At 43.8% G+C, this 20311-nt stretch overlaps 1 protein-coding gene across 2 annotated transcripts in view; it reads left to right on the top strand.

Annotated features, from left to right (window-relative positions):
• Window positions 1-20311, top strand: part of LOC109931441 (sperm flagellar protein 1-like) — a 79902-nt gene that overhangs the window by 24065 nt on the left and 35526 nt on the right. For both annotated transcript variants that reach the window (XM_048605119.1, XM_048605127.1), the window contains exons 4-6: window positions 3107-3146; window positions 7522-7609; window positions 17044-17155. In XM_048605119.1, coding sequence (XP_048461076.1) covers window positions 3107-3146; window positions 7522-7609; window positions 17044-17155 — 240 coding nt within the window. The remainder of the gene's footprint in view (window positions 1-3106; window positions 3147-7521; window positions 7610-17043; window positions 17156-20311) is intronic.

The raw sequence follows: 20311 nt of genomic DNA, 5'->3' as shown, positions 1-20311 counted from the left end.
GCCCCTTACACAGCACCTTCCAAACCAATGACCTGCTTCCATTTAGAAGTACAAGAGCAGTAGATCGTTTTCGCTCATTCGTGAGACTTGGCCATCGTTGGTTGACCAGCAGTTTTATTGCCCGTCCCCAGTTGCCCTTGATAAGGTCGCGATGAGCTGACTTCTTCAACTGCTGCTGATGCCATGTTGTGGGTTGATCCACAATGTTCTTAGGAAGACCAGAATTAGCTTTATTGTGACGTACTCAAATGAATACAGTGAAAAGTATATAAGTTGCCATTTACAGCACCACCTCAGGCAAAAAGGTCTCTAGGTACAGCTTTTTCCGTTACAGTTCTTGGAAAAATAGTGAAGTAAAAATGTCCATCATTGCAGATTTCAGGAATAAATTATAAAATGGAGAAAAATAGAAATTCAGAACAACGGTCTTCCAACCCAGTCCATGCCAGCACCTAGCCTCGAAACCACACCAGGCCTTGACTCTAGACCACGACAGGCTTTACTTCAAGGTACATGAGGCCGGGAGATTGCTTTGGAATCACCTCGAGTCCAGAAGTCCAGGCTGAGGCCATGCCAGGTGCTCTCCATTGGACCAGGATTGAATGGGGCATATGCCGGGCCATGAGGTTGCAGATTGTGCTGGAGTACAATTCTTTTGCTGTTCATGGCTCACAGCACCTCATGTATGCCCAGTCTTGAGTTGCTAGACTGTTCAAAGTCTGTCTGATTGAGCACAGTGATAGTACCAAACAACACAATGGAAGGTTTTCTCAATGTAAAGGCAGCAGTTCATCTCCACAAGGACTGTGCAGTAGTCACTCTTACAGATACTCTCATGGACAGATGCATCCACAGCCAGCAGATTCATATGCATGAGGTCAAGTATATTTTTCTCTCGTTGGTTTCCTCACCACCTGCTGCAGACCCAGTCTAGCAGCTACATCCTTCCGGACCCGACTCGCTCAATCAGCAGTGCTGCTGCTGAGCCACTCTTGGTGGTGGACATTGAAATCCCTCCCCCAGAGTTAATTTTGCATCCTTGCCTTCCTCTAAGTGTTGTTCAACATGGATGGGTACTGATTCATCAGCCAAGAGAGGACAGGACATCTCCAGGGATGGCAATGGCGGTGTCTGTGATATTGACTGTCAAATATGATTTCATGAGTATGACTATGTCGGGCTGTTGCTTGAATAGTCTATGAGAGAGCTCTCATAATTTTGGAACTAGCCCCCAGACGTTAATAAGGAGGACTTTGCAGGGTCGACAGGGCTGTTTTTGCCGTCTTCTCCTGTGCTCAGATCGATGCTAGCTGGTCCACCCGGTATCATTTCTTTGTTGAGACATCGTAACAATCGATACAACTGAGTGGCTTGCTAGGCCATTTCAGAGGGCAGTTGAGAGTCAGCTACCCTGCTGTGAGTCTGGAGTCACATGTATGGCAGACCAGGTGAAGATGGCAGATTTCTTTCCCTGAAGGACATTAGTGAACCCTGGGATACATGGAAACACGACCACCTGCAAGTTCATTCCAAACCAATCACCATCCTGATTTGGAAATATATCGCTGTCTTTCAATGTCACTGGGTCAAAATCCTGGAACTCCCTCCCTATCGAGCATGCTGCTCTATATTGGATGGTATCTTGAATTGTGGGCCATCTTCAAAAGAGTTTAAGAAGGCAGCTCACGCCCACGTTATCAAGGCAATTACGGATAATAAATGCTGCAAAAGCCGGAGAAGCCCACATTCCCTGATTGACTAAAACAAGACCCTGGCTCCACTGGGATATTTAAAATAAATTTCATGGAGGTAATAGTCTTTTGGTATTATTGCTGGTCAATTAGTGTGGAGACGCAAGTAGCGTTCTGGGGTTCAAGTCCCACCACAGCAGATGGTGGAATATGAATTCATTTTTTAAAAATCTGGAAAATTAAGAGTCTAATGATGACCATGAATCCATTGTCAATTGTCAGAAATACTCATCTGGTTCGCTAATATCCTTTAGGGAAGGAAACTGTCATCCTTACCAGGTCTGGCTACATGTGACTCCAGATCCACAGCAATGTGGTTGATTCTTAACTGCCCTGTGGGCAATTAAGGATGGGCAATAAATGGTGCTCTACACCGTGATGCTGTCAACCCATGAATGACTGAAAAAAAGAAAATAAATATACCTTAAATTTTGTTTTGCTCACACATGCTGTATATGCAACATCAAGAGGCTCAAGAAATCCAGTTCCACTCTATATCAATCACTAAAGTCCAAAAACAATGTTAGGCTTGTTATTTATGTAAATAATAGGCCTGGACATTTGCCTATGCCAGCATGGTAGTCCCCATACCATTGTCTTTCATGGAAAGTGAGTGTTGTTGGCAAGATCAATATTTATTGCACATCTCTAGTTGTCAATGAACTAAGTGACTTGCTGGGCCATTTCAGATGGCAGTTAAGAAACGGTGGGTCTTCAATAACAATAAACCAGACGAAGATGAATGGCAGATTTCCTTCTCTGAGGCACATTAATGAATCACATTGATTTTTAAGACAATTGATGTGAGTTGTCATGGTCAACATTACTTGAATTAGCTACACATTCCAGATTACTTGTGATAACTTGTTTGAAGATGTTGGGAAGTATTCCACAGATATCCTTTAATGTAGTCTCAAAGCTGAGTTAGGAACATGTTAAATAATAGCGTGCAATTCTATAGTATATTCCACTTTAACACAATAAAACATCCTCACGTACTTCATAGGAGCACTGCCAAGAAATATTTGACAACCAGCCATGTGGGGGATATTAGGGCAATTATCTTAATCAAAGAGGGAGGCTCTAAAGAGTGTATTAAAGAGGGAAGTATAGAGGTGGGGTTAAAATTGAATCAGAGATAGTAGGAACTGCAGATGCTGGAGAATCCGACTGGTTTCAGAAAGCAATTTCAGAGCTTAGGGCTTAGGCACTTGAAGATATGGCTATTGATGGTTTAGCACTTAAAAAATCTGAAACGTTGTCAGGCCAGCAAATTTCAATCTTATCTTCACTTGTTCCAACATAGGTTACGTTGCTAAAAGAAATAAACTTTCATTTTATTATTTTTCATACAGGACCTTACGTATTATAACACAGCAATGGAGCAAGACTCAGGTAAGAGTTTGTTATTTAAAATCTAAAATAGATGTATAGCTATAATCTCAGTTATTGCCATTTTACAATGGAGTAAAATAGTACTCATTGTTTTGTGAATGTTTGCATTGTGTGCAGCACATTGTTTATCCTCTTAAGTGGAAATGAATGAAAACAGGGCAGAGCATTAATACACAGAGACTGTGTTCAAGGTAAAGTACTCCACAGTTGCGGTTAGATACCAATCTGCAATTTTGGAGCAAGGCACAGGAAACATGCTGAATCTCAAGCATGACTTGTTCAGCCCAATCCCCATGTGAGATTCCACAATTGGTCATGTTTCCAGACATGATATCCCAAATTATTAAGCTCCTGGATGAGGAAGGGCAAACTGGCTCTTTTTCTTTATTCACCCACCTCTTTGATTGGAACAAAATTAATTAGAAATCATCTCTTTCCTTATAAATACCTTTGTCCCAGATCCAAATGAATTTACATTTAGAAAGGAGCCAAATTAACCAGTTTTCTTGTGTTAACAAAGAGTGAGTTTATTAATAACTAAACCTAAGGCAGGCAGTCGACTGTTCATAAGTAGTTTATTAAAAAGCAGTGGTTTAGATATTGTACCTTAGCTAAGTGGACAGAAAAAGTGTACAGCCCACTATGGTTGAGGGTGATTCACCGATGTCAGAGGATGAATGGATAATTTACACAGAGTGTGTTGATCTTAATCGTTTGTCATAGCAGCGTCCTGCTGTCTTGCTGAAGTACTAGGGAACTCTTTCTTCGGTTCTTCCTCCATCTTCCCTGGTCCAGCTTCCATCTGAAGAAGACCATTGCATGACAAGGGCTGCTATCTGTAGAGGACTGCATCCTGTCTCCAAGTACTTGTCAATATATTTCTGTGACCTGGTATTTTAAACCTTTCAAACTAATGAATACAGGGCAGATGCCCCAAGATGATAGGATGCTGATCTGCCTTCCTGTCCATCTCTGAGCTTGAGGCTACTTTTTAGAAGGTAGTTAACTGGTCCTTACTAGACATTTGTACAACTAAAAGGGCACACAAGACACCATTCTACCAAATTAAGAATGTCAACTTGGAATCCTAAGCCAAGAGATCCTGAAATTTCGAGAGATTGTTTATCTTTATTTCAGAGAGGGACAGAAAACAGTTTCTCCTCTGAGGTGACCTTATGCCATGCCTATCAATTCTTATATGTATTTCAATGCCAAGTTAGTATCATCTACCAAAGGTCCTATTACTTACACTTACGCCGCACCTTGTTGTAGCTGTGTTTTAGATGGCCTACAGCTCTAGACTGATGCTATTAGCATCTCTCAAGAGACAGCACATCTTTTCAGTTAGCAGTTTGTTGATGCCCTGTTTGCAAGAGTAGGCAGTGCATCGACTTTCCAATGCTGGTACCTCACAAGAGGACAGTGGGATTCACCTATATTGCTGGATTCGTACATGTGCAGGGTATTATTGATTGCAACCATAAAACAAGGCAACGAGTGAGCAACCAAAAAGATTCTTCAATACGAAAAGCTTCTTTTCCTTAAATGTTCAACCAGTCTGTGGCCATTCAAGAACATTATATAAGCCTGTGCATGCTATCCTGACTGCTGCCATGACAAGGGCTATTTGGGATGGGCAACAAGTGCTGGCTTGCCAGTGAAGCGTACATTCCATGGGCAAATTATAATAAACATATCTTCATCCTTCAGTAATTGAAGTTTGATGTGTTTCAAGGCATCAGCAAAACTCCCTGGATAATTTCTGAGAAATGAACAGTATCCCTGAAAGAAAGGTCGAATGAAAGCTTTGCGTGACCTGCAATGGAGATGCAAATGCCATTTTGGGCTAAGCCATCTCCTCAGGGTAAACAGGCCAGGAGGAGGAGGAAGAGGAAAAAGATGTAGGGCAGAAATGTACCTATGATGTGCAGGGCAGTTGTTGATGCACTCATCAGGGAGATGGCATGGTTGCTAGGGCCAGTCTGAAATAAGCACATTTGCACTACTCATCAAGCATAAGTATATAAGTGCACTCCGTTTGTGAAAAGGCATCCATAATGCACATGACTGAATGGTTAAATCCACACCCAAAATAAACAAAACAGCATCACAATGTACACATTCCCAGACCAGTGCTTATTCACTTCTTCCTCCTTTTGCAATTCTGTTATCAAAGAATGGAAACACCCAAGTCTGGCTGTATGCTGTGGGGAAATGATGATAATGTCTTCGGGTAAGAAACCTAGAGCTCCAGGCTCATTTACAAGAGACTTGTGGTCATTGGCAGATTGAATTTAAATTCAATAAAGTCTAGAATTAACTGCTTGTCTAACGACCATATAACCATATAAAATCAAAATACCGCAGATGCTGGAAATCATGGAATCACTACAGTGCAGAAAGAAGCCAGTCGGCCCATCAAACCTGTACCAAACCTCTGAAGGAGCATCCCACCCAGACCCATCCCTCTACTCTATCCTTGTAACCTCGCATCTACCATGGCTAATCCACCTAACCTGAGGGACATAGATAAAGTGAACAGCAAAGGTCTTTTCCCTCAGGAAGGGGCATTCAAAACTAGAGGGCATATTTTTGAGATGGGAGGAAAAAGATTTAAAAGGGACCTAAAGGGCAACATTTTCACACATGGTCTGTACGTGGAATGAACTGCCAGTGGCAAATGATGATTTCTTTTTCCTTTATTCATTAATGGGATGAAGATGTCACTGGCCAGGCAGCATTTATTGCCCATCCCTAATTGTCCAGAGGGCAGTTTAGAGTCAACCACATTGCTGTGGGTCTGGAGTCACATGTGGGCCAGACCAGGTCAGGATGGCAGTGTCCTTTCCTAAAGGACAGTAGTGAACCAGATGGGTTTTTCCCTGACAATCGATTCTTAATTCCAGATATTTTATTGAATTCAAATTTCACCATCTGCTGTGGTGGGATCTGAACCTGGGTCCCCAGAATGTTATCTGAGTCTCTGGATTAACAGTCCAGCAATAATACCACTAGGCCATTGCCTCCCCTACGCTGATGATGACAGTGCCTCATGAGGGATAGCTTCGTAATTGTTGTCTGTGACTGCCTTAGACTTTTAATGCCCTGTCTGGGAAGTAAAGAGATGCTAATGCTCAAGGATCATGAGTTCAAATCCCATGATGGGAGCAGGTGAAATTTAAATCCAATTTTAAAACATAGTCAATGAAAAAAACTCTGGAAAATAAAGCTAGTCCAAAATTGACCTCAAAGCCATTGCTAAAAGTTCCAATTTGGGAAGCAAATCTGCCATCCATACCTGATCTGTTCTGTATGTGACTTCACACCCATTGTAATGGAAGGGGCAGCAAATGCAGGCCAATCCATTAACAAATATTTTTTAAAAACTCAGAATTCATCTACTGAGGGCAAGACGAAGCATCTTTAGCCCCTGTATTGCCTGCTGCCCTGTTGTGTCAATTCATCACATGCTGATCCCTTGCTTGCTTGTGCATTTCTTGGAGTTTATTCATTTATGGGATGTGGGCATCAGTAGCACAGCCAGCATTTGTTGCTCATGCTTAATTGCCTGGGAGAAGTTGCTGTGAGCTACCTTCTTGAAGCACTGTAGTCTCTGACTGTAGAGGCACGCACAGTACTGTTTCGAAGGGAGTGCCAAGATTTTGACCCAGCAACAGTGAAGGAACTACACTATACTTACAAGTCAGGACAGCATGTGGCTTGGAAGGGAACTTGCTAACGTTCTCATGCAGTGCTGCCATAGTCCTTCTTGGTGATAAAGGTGTTGTCTTGGTGAGTTATTACAGCCCATCTAGGTATAGCATACACAGCTGCCACTGTGTATCAGTGGATGAGGAAGTGCATGTTGAAGGTAGTGGGTTGGATGATAATTAAGCAGGCCATTTTGGCTTGGGTAGTATCGAGCTCTGTGCATATTATTGGAGCTGCACTCATCCAGACAGGTGGAGAATATTCCATAATACTTCTGATTTGTACCTTGTATGTCAGGCTTCGGGGAGACAGGAGGTGAGTTACACGTTGCAGAATCACTGCAGTACTTGTTTGAAGTGTAGATGCTCAAGTGATTTGTCAACATGTCGCATTTCAACTAATTCCACATCCTTGGAGTGGTCAAGTGATTAAGATGCTAGAAAGCCACCATGTCCCCTGCCATACTTCAGTGCTTTCAGGAAAATTGGAAAAATAAAATTTATAACTGCATGTGAAAGCATGAAGAGTATGGCTGTTGTTGTAGTTCATCTATCTTGATAATAAATCTTCCACCACCTCTTATTCTGCATTTCTGAGTAGTTGATTAAAAGTTATTCTGGAAAACTCACCATTATATTAGCTTTCTTTTTTCATTTTACACAAGGTCAGTTTCAAACATCACCACGGTCTAAGGATTATGCAACATGGGACCATCATTATAATCAACTACAAGCTGACCATCCAGTATCAAGGTACTTCCTGTTTATAATTCAGTGAATAGATAACCAGTTGTGGGCAGAAGACGTAAAAGTTTGAAGATACGTATGACCAGGTTCAAGAACAGTTTCTTCCCTGCTGTTATTAGACTTTTGCACCGATCTCTTAAATGTTAATGTTGATCTCTTTCTCTCCCTGCACCTTCATTGCGACTGCAACACAGTGTTCTGCACTCTGTTCTGCTGTCTGATGCATTTTGTATGGTACAATCTGCCTGTAGAACAGGCAAAACAACTCTTTTCACTGTATCTCGGTATCTTTAACAATAATAAATCAAATCAAATCAAATCAAAAATCAAATCAAAAACTATGCATCTATCTTTGCTGATGACTTCCAAATTCAGTGGAATTGTGAACATTGATGAGAACTTTGCAAAGTGACATTGATGGATTGATCACTTGGTAAGATAGAACATGATGTATTGCTGAGAAAAGAGACATGATGTTGAAGGTTTTCATCTGACAGTCATCAGCTCAGACACAAGGATGCCAGATTTCAAAGGAAACGACAGTTCAGACTGTATGAGAAAAAGGTACTAAGTGGTTGGCAATTCAACTCAGAGACAACAAGGTGCAGGGCTGGATGAACACAGCAGGCCAAGCAGCATCATAGGAGCAGAATTGATTAAGTTGAGTTAGATTGTGTCCAAAAGGTAGTGAAAAGGACTAGAGGAATATTAACCTTTATCTCGAGAGAGTTGGAAGAAAGAAGAGCATATAGCCGGACGAGTTAATTGTGGTGCAAGGACTTGAAATGAAAATAAGAAATGCATTCTATTCTCTAGATAAAGAGTTTGCCAGTCCAGCAAGGTGGAAGTGATGGGCCAGGTCGTTGCGTAGCTGAGGCCACAGGCTTTGGTCTTCTGTATGTTGTTTGTGGAGCTTGTCTGTTGGCATGATCTTGAACGAGGAAAGGAATAAATGTATTTCCAAGGCAATAATGCATTTCAGGAGTTTAACAGGAAAAGATGGAAATGAACAAAAATTGCAAAGTGTGGCTGCTCTATAGCTTGACTATATTGACCTCATTTGTGTTGACATCTGGCCCGTCTAGCATTGTCATGGAAAAATCTGAATTTCATACAAGTGAATATTGTGATTGATGATTGAAGCTTTTATTTTGATTCCATCAGTTTTGATGTTAAAAGCATCAGACTCCAAATTTTATTGCACTATTCCAAATCGACAAAATTTTAATCAATCCTTTTATCAACTTGAGGCTGCTATCCACAGTGCTTTGTTATATTCTTAAAAGATAAATAATCAAGAGTCCAGCTTTCATAACCTGACCAATACTGAGGCCTGTTGCCCAGGCCTTCATTCTCATTGACCTTTGTCACTGCTCTGTCTCTAAGCTGATCAAATTTAAAGTAAAAACAAACTAGTGTTGATGCAGATCATCAATGTGCAAAAACACCTGTTTCGCTTTCTCAGCTGATGCTATCACATCTACTGAGTGTTTATCAAATTTTCTTTATTATTTAAATTTAAAATCTTTGCCCCAGCTATCAATCACTCCAAGAGTTCTGCGCGTGATGCCCATTCCTCAACATTGGTGTGGACATATTCTGAATCTTTATTCCGCTCCATCTTCACTCTGCACATGCCAGAACATTCATCATTTAGGTTCCATTTTTTTTAAAAGTTATCCAAAAAATAAGCCTGTCCCCTCCTTCAAAAGCCAGTTGAAGCTTATTGTTTTGGCCATGTCCTCAGCCACATCTGGTGTAAACATATACGAACAAGGAGCGGAGCTGGCCCCCTGGACAGGGGGCCACTGCCTCAGGATATGTGACAGACCTTTCAGATTTCTTCACTCAGAGCGTGGTGCACCTGTTGAATTCTCTATCAAGGAGGCTGTGTCAATCAAGTCACAGTATAATTAAGAAAGAGATAGATTTCTTGGGGCTAAAGACATCAAAGAGTATGGGGAGAGTGTGGGAGTATGGCATTGAAACAGAATCAGTCATGATCATATTGAATGATGTAGTAGCTGAATTGTCCAAATGTCCAACACCTGCTTCTGGTTTCTATGTTTGAATACTTGTCCACAGCACATGCTACATTCATAAAGGACTCCCACAGATTGGTAAAGCATAACTTCCCTTTCACAATGTCAAACTGACTGTGCCTGATTACCTTGAATTTATCCAAGTGCCCTGCTGTAACTTCTTTAATAACAGCTTGTACTGTTTCCTTATGACAAATGTTAAGCTAACTGGCCTATCTGTTACCAACATCCACACCTACCACCTCTCCCCCACGCCATGCCACTTTTTGAATAAAGGAGTAAGTACATTTGCCATCTTCCAATATCCTCTAGTTTTTCTTACACTTTCCAAAATGTGCTTTCACTTCTTCAAGATGGGTTGAGGCTTATTTTGTTAGAGGCTCAAGGCACACATCAACCCAAGTATTTTTATCCAAGACATGCTGTGTGCATTCTCTGGAGAAGTTTAGTATGCTTGCCTTTATTGGTCAGTGCATTGAGTACAGGAGTTGGAAGGTCATTTAGTGGCTGTACAGGACATTAGTTTGGCCAGTTTTGGAGTATTGCGTGCAATTCTGGTCTCCCTCCTATAAGAAGGATGTTGTGAAACTTGAAAGGGTTCAGAAAAGATTTACAAGGACACTGCCAGGGTTGGGGTTGATGAGCTCAAGGGAGAAGCTGGATTGGCTGGGGCTATTTTCCCTGGAGTGTCGGAGGCTGAAGGGTGACCTTACAGAAGCTTATAAAATTGTTAGGTGCATGGATAGGGTAAATAGGCAAGGTCTTTTCCCTGGGGTGGGGGGAGTTCAAAACTAGAGGGCATAGGTTTAAGGTGAGAGGAGAAATGTATAAGAGGGACCTAAGGGACAACTTTTTCATGCAGAGGGTGGTGTGTGTATGGAATGAGCTGCCAGAGGAAGTGGTGGAGGCTGGTACAACTACAACATGTAAAAGGCATCTGAATAGATATATGAAGTGTTTAGAGGGATATGGGCCAAATGCTGGTAAATGGGACTAGATTTATATAGGATATCTGGTCAGCATGGATGAGTTGGACCAAAGGGTCTTTTTCTGTGCTCCATATCCGTATGACTCTGTGTTCATTGCCTGGCTGTGAGTTGCCTGGCTTGAGCTCATTTAAATAAAGGTTGTCAAGATTGTTATGATACATTAATAGAGATCCACAAAACATTTGCATTAGTGTCTTGATATTGTAATAATATTCTTTGAATTCTTATCAACTTCTTCCCATGCCATTCCTTTCATTCCATATTCATACCATTTCTTTCATCCCTGTCCTATCATTTCCAGCCCATTCCAATCCCACTCTCATTTCTAGGACATCCTCAAACCCCATTCCATTCCTTCCAATAGCTCCCAGACTCTTTCCCATACTATCTCAGATCCTCACACATCTTCACCCCATCTCCCCAAGCATTCTCCCCAATCCCTATGTTGTCCTGCCCTCTCCAGACTCATGCTGATCCACCTTTCCTATCATCGAGATACCAGTAATCAAGGACAGAGGTGAATGAGAGTTGGGCACAAATGCACAGTCAGCAAGTCTAGAAACACAACAGCTGAGGGCCCAGTAAGTGAGGCCACTGGTCAGCAAAGGCCAGGGACATAGGAACAAAGGAAAAGGAGTAGGCCATTCAACCCATCAACTCTACCCTGTCACTTATTATAATCATGACTGATTTAACACTTCAATGCCTTTTATCTACAGTATCCCCATAAACGTTCACACCACTGGTAATCAATAATCTATCACCTTTCTTTTAACTACACTCAAAAGGCTAAGCTTCCACAGTCCTTTGAGGCAAAGAATTCAAAAGATGCACCACCCTCTGAGTAAAAAAATGATATTTTCATCTCAATCCTAAATGACATCTACGTTATTTTTGAATATTGCCCTCAGTTTTAGATGTCCCAGTCAGGGAAACATTTGACCTCCGTTGACCCTCTCTATCCTTCTTTGTATTTTCTCGTCTTCAGTATCACTTCTCATTCTTCAAAACTCTGGAGAATACAGTCCCAGAATATCCAGCCTCTTTTAAGACATCCTGGGAACAAGTCTGGTGAACCTTTATTGCATGCCCTTTATGGCAGTGATATCTGAGAATCACTGAGAAAAGGAGACCAGAATACCACACAGTACTTATGGTGTGTTCTAGCCAAGCTACTATACAATAAAAGAAAGAATTCACTTCTCCATGTACTGAAATCCACTTGCAATAAAGATTAACCTTTAGCAAATTATTGACAAGGATATCCAAATCCTTTTGCACATTCACACTTTCCAATCTATCAAAATTTTAAAAAGAACCTGGAAATCTGTTCTTCCTGCCTAAGTGAATAATCTCACATTTTTCCACATTCCACTAATACAGTAAGCAATGTGCATATGCCAGGGTTTATCTATTAAATCAAACAACTGAACAGTCAAAGCACAATTAGGCGGAAATTAGATATTTTCTGATTAACTTGTTCAGAGATGTTACGACACACTTCTGGAGCAGTTGGGATTTGGCTCCTGGATCAGAGATAGGGACACCACCACTGTGCCACAAGAGCCCTAACCAGACAGAAGCTTGATTACATTTATACCTGACACAATAATCTTCATTGAGTTTGAATCCCAGCAGAGTTGACTTCACTTTAATCCTTCAATTGTGAATGAACCGTGCCATGTTTTTGACTGTAGAGGATAAACAAGAAATCAGGTAAAATAAAAAAGGTCATCCCATATGTTTGGAATAATTTCTGCCTTTTACGCAGTAAGACCGAATACAATACTATGTCCAGTGGGATTTTATGTTTTTGAAGAACGTGTTTGTCTTTTTTTTAATCTACCTCTCTATTGCACTACTGTCTGTACTCTAGCTCTGTTCTCTCTGGAAGCCATTTCAACCTCTCCACCTGGATGATAACCAGGGAAGGAACCATTGAGAAAACAACCTGGCTTTCATATTATTGAAATCAAATTAGTGAAATGTGTTTCAGATCAGTACCATAAAACCTAGGTGATGCGTTCTTCAGATTTGCTTGAACAGTGTAAGTTACTCATTTAAAAAAAAACCGAAAGAACTGCGGATGCTGGTAAATCAGGAACAAAAACAAAGTTGCTGGAAAAGCTCAGCAGGTCTGGCAGCATCTGTGAAGGAAAAAACAGAGTTAACATTTCAAGTCCAGTGACCCTTCCTCAGAACTGAGTCCATGATCAGTAAGTTCACTCCTGCCTCTACAATTTATGAAAACTAAATTTTAGCACATTTTGCAGTGTATTTAATGTTTCATTCTACTCCAGGAAACACAAATCAATTCATCAAGCATAAATAAGTGCATCACAATGTAATTCACAGTAGTTTCTATTGTTCTGATCCATTTGCTGCTGTCTGTTGGTCTCAGTAAAACTACTGTCAGGGTTGCTGCACACTGAGCTCCAATTAAAGGTATTGGTGATTGGAATGCAACATTTTCAGGCCATTATTGAAGCCCATATTTCATTTCTGCTGCTGCCACAGGGCTCTGCAAAAGCTTTGTGCAGTTTCAGTGGTGCTGCCTCTTTGTCTATCTCCACAGCTGCAGTACCTTTGTGGGCTTTTTATTGCTGTATGAGAGGAAGAGGAGCAACGGATGATTGCATGCATTTCAGGCTGTCCCTGAGGCTGTCCACATATGAACACACCTCCTCTGGAAGTTGCAGACAATGACTAACATACTTTTTGCTTCTTTCTCATGAGCACAGTCCCTCTAGACTGTGATTTACACATGATTGAATTATGTCTCATCATGAGATGTAACCTGAACCTATGCTGTTCCACAAGCATAGCGCTGCGAGTAGCCATTATGGTCTGAAAGATTCTGCTTTGGAGACATGACAGTTGCATAAAACAGTGCATGATGGGACAAGCAAGTCGTCAATGCTTCATTTGCTTCCCAGTGGACAAGAAGTGACCTCATGACAGAAGTGTGTGACTCAGAGTTGCCATGGTGCCTGGAGGATTATAGGGAGGGATTAGTGATTATATCCACTCAACAAAGTAACAGCTGCTCATAAGGAAGGATGACCACTCTCTGTAGAAAGTTTCTTTGTGACATTGCCGCCAATTAATGCTTGTTCTTCCAGACAGTTGTCAACATATCCTTGTTTTAAGGCAGCCCACAACCCACTAACCTTATCTGATTCACGAAATTATGCTTTTGGATGATCAAGGGTCTACTGTGAAGTGCCAAAGTGAATACTGAAACATCACATTTCCCACTTTGCCTTTAAACAGGCATGAATAAAGAAACCAAACCTTATACACCAGTTTAAAAAGTCACAGCTTGTATCAGAGAATCTTCAATTATCCCCTGTTTTTGCCATGAATTTCCTTCAAAGTAACTTATCAGGTAACAAGGTATAGAGCTGGATGAACACAGCAGGCCAAGCAGCATCAGAGGAGCAGGAAAGCTGACGTCTCGGGTCTGGACCCTTCTTCAGAAATGGGGGGAGGGGAAGGGGATTCTGAAAAAGAAAGCAAAGGAATCCAATTCAGACACAGAGATATCCCAGACTGTCTATTTTCAGCAGTTAACAAGAAAGCAGCACAGGAGTTGCATTTCACGTTTTCGAGTTGGCCCACGGGCTATGATTGTGAAATGCAGCAGCATTATTACGTAGTCAATTGACGCACAATTGGATCCTATCTACCAATGACTTAAAAAGAAATAGGACACAGAACAAGAGATAGTAGGATCTGCAGATGCTGGAGAATCCGAGACAACAAGGTGCAGGGCTGGATGAACACAGCAGGCCAAGCAGCATCATAGGAGCAGAGAGGCTGACGTTTTGGGCCTAGACCCTTCATCAGAAAAGGGGGAGGGGAAGGGGGTTTTGAAATAAATAGGGAGAGAGTGGGAGGCGGATAGAAGAGGGATAGAGGAGAGGATAGGTGGAGAGGAAACAAACAGGTCGAAGAGGCGGGGATGGAGCCAGTAAAGGTGAGTGTAGGTAGGGAGTTAGGAAGGGGATAGGTCAGTCCAGGGAGGACGGACAGGTCAAGGTGGCGGGATGAGGTTGGTCGGTAGGAGATGGAGGTGCGGCTTGAGGTGGGAGGAGGGGATAGGTGGGAGGAAGAACAGGTTAGGGAGGCAGGGACGAGCTGGACTGGTTTTGGGATGCGGTAGGGGGAGGGGAGATTTTGAAACTTGTGAAATCCACATTGATACCATTGGGCTGCAGGGTTCCCAAGCGGAATATGAGTTGCTGTTCCTGCAACCTTCAGGTGGCATCGTTGTGGCACTGCAGGAGGCCCAGGATGGACATGTCGTCTGAGGAATGGGAGGGGGAGTTGAAATGGTTCGCGACTGGGAGGTGCAGTTGTTTATTGCGAACCGAGCGTAGGTGTTCTGCAAAGCGGTCCCCGAGCCTCCGCTTGGTTTCCCCGATGTAGAGGAAGCCACACCGGGTACAGCGGATGCAGTATACCACATTGGCAGATGTGCAGGTGAACATCTGCTTGATGTGGAAAGTCTTCTTGGGGCCTGGGATGGGGGTGAGGGAGGAGGTATGGGGGCAGGTGTAGCACTTCCTGCGGTTGCAGGGAAAAGTGCCGGGTGTGGTGGAGCTGGAGGGGAGTGTGGAGCGGACAAGGGAGTCACGGAGAGAGTTGTCCCTCCGGAAAGCAGATAAGGGTGGGGAGGGAAAGATGTCTTTGGTGGTGGGGTCGGATTGCAGATGGCGGAAGTGTCGGAGGATGATGCGTTGGATCCAGAGGTTGGTGGGGTGGTACGTGAGGACGAGGGAGATTCTTTTTTGGTTCTTATTGCGTGGACGGGGTGTGAGGGCCTCCCACCCACCTTCCTGCAAAAATGCTATCCCCTATTCCCAATTCCTTCGCCTCTGCCGCATCTGCTCCCAGGATGAGGCATTCCACTCCCGTACATCTCAGTTGTCCTCGTTTTTCAAGGACTGTAACTTCCCCTCCTCGGTGGTCAAAAACGCCCTCAACCGTGTCTCCCACATCTCCCGCAACTCATCCCTCACACCCCGTCCACGCAATAAGAACCAAAAAAGAATCCCCCTCATCCTCACGTACCACCCCACCAACCTCCGGATCCAACGCATCATCCTCCGACACTTCCGCCATCTGCAATCCGACCCCACCACCAAAGACATCTTTCCCTCCCCACCCTTATCTGCTTTCCGGAGGGACAACTCTCTCCGTGACTCCCTTGTCCGCTCCACACTCCCCTCCAGCCCCACCACACCCGGCACTTTTCCCTGCAACCGCAGGAAGTGCTACACCTGCCCCCATACCTCCTCCCTCACCCCCATCCCAGGCCCCAAGAAGACTTTCCACATCAAGCAGATGTTCACCTGCACATCTGCCAATGTGGTATACTGCATCCGCTGTACCCGGTGTGGCTTCCTCTACATCGGGGAAACCAAGCGGAGGCTCGGGGACCGCTTTGCAGAACACCTACGCTCGGTTCGCAATAAACAACTGCACCTCCCAGTCGCGAACCATTTCAACTCCCCCTCCCATTCCTCAGACGACATGTCCATCCTGGGCCTCCTGCAGTGCCACAACGATGCCACCTGAAGGTTGCAGGAACAGCAACTCATATTCCGCTTGGGAACCCTGCAGCCCAATGGTATCAATGTGGATTTCACAAGTTTCAAAATCTCCCCTCCCCCCACCGCATCCCAAAACCAGTCCAACTCGTCCCTGCCTCCCTAACCTGTTCTTCCTCCCACCTATCCCCTCCTCCCACCTCAAGCCGCACCTCCATCTCCTACCGACCAACCTCATCCCGCCACCTTGACCTGTCCGTCCTCCCTGGACTGACCTATCCCCTTCCTAACTCCCTACCTACACTCACCTTTACTGGCTCCATCCCCGCCTCTTCGACCTGTTTGTTTCCTCTTCACCTATCCTCTCCTCTATCCCTCTTCTATCCGCCTCCCACTCTCTCCCTATTTATTTCAAAACCCCCTTCCCCTCCCCCTTTTCTGATGAAGGGTCTAGGCCCGAAACGTCAGCCTCTCTGCTCCTATGATGCTGCTTGGCCTGCTGTGTGCATCCAGCCCTGCACCTTGTTGTCTAGGACACAGAACAATATTGTTTTTTATTCCTATTTACCTCAGCTTGGCATTGTTGCAAAGATTTTCATCGATTGAAAAAGGTTAACCATCTCCATTGGCACAAACTCAATCACCTGATGGAACCGATTTGATTACTTGGCAAAGGAACCAAAGGAAAGATGAATTTCTTTCCAGTGAGCCAGAACAGGTAAATTCCTTTCAGTCACTGCGCCACCCAAACACCAGTCAAGGAATATGGATCTGTTGAATTTCTCATTTAATTTGTTTGACAGGGTCTTAGTCCAGTTGTGTTTACCGGTTTCAGACTTTCTTTTCATTTTCAGTCCAACAAAGGCACAACCTGGATGTGCACAGAAAAGCCAACTAAGCCCAGAGATACGCATCTTGATGGAGGAGAAGGAACAGGCCCTGCTGGCTTTTCAGGAAACTGTTCAGGTAAGAATATAGAAACAGGAGTTGGCAACTCAGTGCCTTGAGCTACTCCATCATTCAATTGGACCATGGTTGTTAGAGTGATAGAGTGATTATTACAGCAAAGAAGGAGGCCATTCAGTACGTTGAGTCCATTGCTGCTCTCTTTAGAGTAATTCATTAAGTCTTATTTCCCTACTCTACTTATGTCACCTACAAGTTTATTTAGACCATAACCGTAAGACACAGGAGCAGAAAAAGGGCATTAAGCTTATTGGGTCTGCTGTACTATTCAATGAGATCATGGATGATCTGATAATCTTTATATCCACTTTTCTGCCTTTTCCCTATTTCCCTTGACTCCCTTATTAATTAAAAATCTATCTACCTCAGTACTGAATGTACTTATTGACTCAGCCCTGATAGCCCTCTGTGGTAAAGGATTCCAGATTCACTACTTCACCTCAATTTTTTCTCCCTTTGTCCAGTCCCTTCCCTCTTACATCTATAGTTCCTCTGACCCTTTACATCAGTTTCAGAATTTCCATTTTGTGAGATCAAGGCACCTCCTCTTCACCATGGACATGCAATCCCATTACACATTCATCCCCCACTAGGATAGCCTCAGGGCTCTCTGCTTCTTCCTGGAAAAAAGGACTGAACCGTCCCCATTCACACGGGCCTCCTCTGCTTTGTCAAGCTCATCCTCACCCTGAACAACTTTTCTTTTAACTCCTCTCAGTTTCTTCAGGTCGAAGGGGTGGCCATTGGTACAAGCATGGGCCCCAGTTATGCCTGTCGCTTTGTTCTAGTCCTACTCTGGCCCCGATCCACAACTTTTTCTCCAGTACGTTGATGACATCATCAGTGCTGTTTTCCCTGGAAAATTTTATCAATTTCGCTTCCAATTTCCACCCCAGCTCTCACCTTCCCCTGGTCCATCTCTGACTTCTCCCATCCCTTCCTCGACATCTCTTTTCATTTCAGGGGATAGGCTGGCGACCAATATTGACTACAAACCAACCAACTCCTAAAGTTACCTTGATTGTACATTCTCACACCCTGCTTCCTATAAAAAGAATCTCTATTCTATTCTCCCATTTCCTCTATCTCTGTCGCATCTGTTCTGATGAAGTCAACTTCAACAAGGGGGTCTCCACCTTCTTCGTCAAACAAGGATTCCATAGCACCCTAGATGACAGGGCCCTCAGTCGGGTCTGACCCATCTCCCGCACTTCAGCCCTCACCACCCCCCGCTTCCCTCTCACAACAGTGACAGGGTGCCGCTTGTCTTTACCTACCATCCCACCACCATCCATGTGCAGAGGATCATTAGCCGCCATTTCCACCACCTCTAACAGGATGTCACCACCAGACATATATTCCCCTTACCTCCCTTGTCAGCCTTCTGCTAGGACCGTTTCTTCCAGGACACCTTGGTCCACTCCTCCTTCATTGCCAATACTATCCCACAGACCCATGGCACCTTCCCCTACAAGCACAGAAAGTGTGTCACCTGTCTGTTTACTTCCTCCTTCAGTATCCAAGGGCCCAAACAGCCTGCACTTAATTCAATCTAGTCTACTGTATTTGTGCACACAGTGTGGTCTCCTCTGCATTGGGGAAACGAAGCGTAGACTGGGTGACCGCTTTGCAGAACATCTACGTTTAGTTCAAAAAAAAGACCCTGAGCTTCCAGCTGCCTGACACTTGCACACACCACCTTATTCCCTGGCCAACATTTCTGTCTCAGCCTTGCTGCAGTGCTCCAGCAAAGCTGGAAGAACAGCACCTCATTTTCTGCTTGGGAACTCTTTAGCCTTCTGGGCTCAATATCGAGTTCAATAATTTTACGGCTTGAGTTGCCTTCTCCCATGTCCTTACCACAACCCCCACACACCAGTCCTTGTTATCACATGGTCTACTATTAACACAACCCATTGTCAGCCACTAATAGTCCCCATTCTCCTAGGCTGATCATTATCTACTCCTTTTTTCTGTTCAAATGTTCTCCTCTCTGGGCTCTCTCTCCACCTATAATTTACTCCTTACCCCTGTTCCCACCCTATCTTCTGCATAAAAACACTTTTTTCTAGCTACCATCAGTTGTGAAGAAGGATCACTCGACCCTATCCATAGATGCTGCCAGACCTGCAGAGCTTTTCCAGCAATTTCTGTTTTTGTTCCAGATTCACTATCTCTGAGAGAAGACACTCTTCCTCATCTCTATTGTAATCAGGTGACCTCTGTATCCTGTGTCCACTTTCTCCCCATGCCCTTTTATCTCTTTGGTCTCAGTCACTTCCAATGACAGAGAATTTGACAGCCTCACCACTATCTGGGTGAAGAAATTTCTCCTAATCTCAGTCCTAAATACCTTAGCTCATATACTTAAACTGTGGCGCTTGTACTGGACTCCCCGGTTATTAGGAGCATCCTTCCTGTGTCTACGTTGTCTAATCCCATGAGATTCAGGGTGGCACGGTGGCTCAGCGGTTAGCACTGCTGCCTCACAGTGCCACGGACCTGTGTTCAATTCCACCCTCGGGCAACTGTCTGTGTGGAGTTTGCACGTTCTCCCTGTGTCTGCGTGGGTTTCCTCTGGGTTCTCCGGTTTCCTCCCGCAGTCCAAAGGTGTGCAGGCTAGGTGGATTGGCTGTGATAACTTGCCCGTAGTGTTCAGGGGTGTGTAGATTAGGTGGGTTATAGGAGAATGGTTCTGGGTGGGATGTTCCAAGGGTCAGTGTGGACCTGTTGGGCCGAAGAGCCTGTTTCCATACTGTAGGGATTCTATGATAATTTTTCGATGACATCCCGTCTTATTCTACTTATCTCCAGTAATTATAGTCCTATGTGATTACATAGAAATAGATTAAATAGTTTCTCTTCGTATATCAGTCCTGCTATCTCAGGAATCAGTCCAGTAAACATTTTTTGCACTCCCCTCATAACCAGAACACCCTTCCCTAGATAAAAAGACCAAAACTACACACAGTATTTGAAGTGTGGTCTCACCAAGGCCCTGTAAAATTGCAGCAAGACGTCTCTGCTTCTGTACTCTCACTCTGAAGTCTAACATACCATTTGCCTCCTTCACCACCTGCTGCATCTGCATGTCTACTTTCAGTGAGTGGTGTACAAGGACACTCAGGTCTCAAATGCCCAACCAGTTTCATTTTG

This window comes from Rhincodon typus, chromosome 1 (assembly GCF_021869965.1).
Source record: "Rhincodon typus isolate 14 chromosome 1, sRhiTyp1.1, whole genome shotgun sequence".
Classification (NCBI taxonomy): Eukaryota; Metazoa; Chordata; class Chondrichthyes; order Orectolobiformes; family Rhincodontidae; genus Rhincodon; species Rhincodon typus.
The sequence above is the reverse complement of the archived record's forward strand: the minus strand, read 5'-3'. Positions and strand labels throughout refer to the sequence as shown.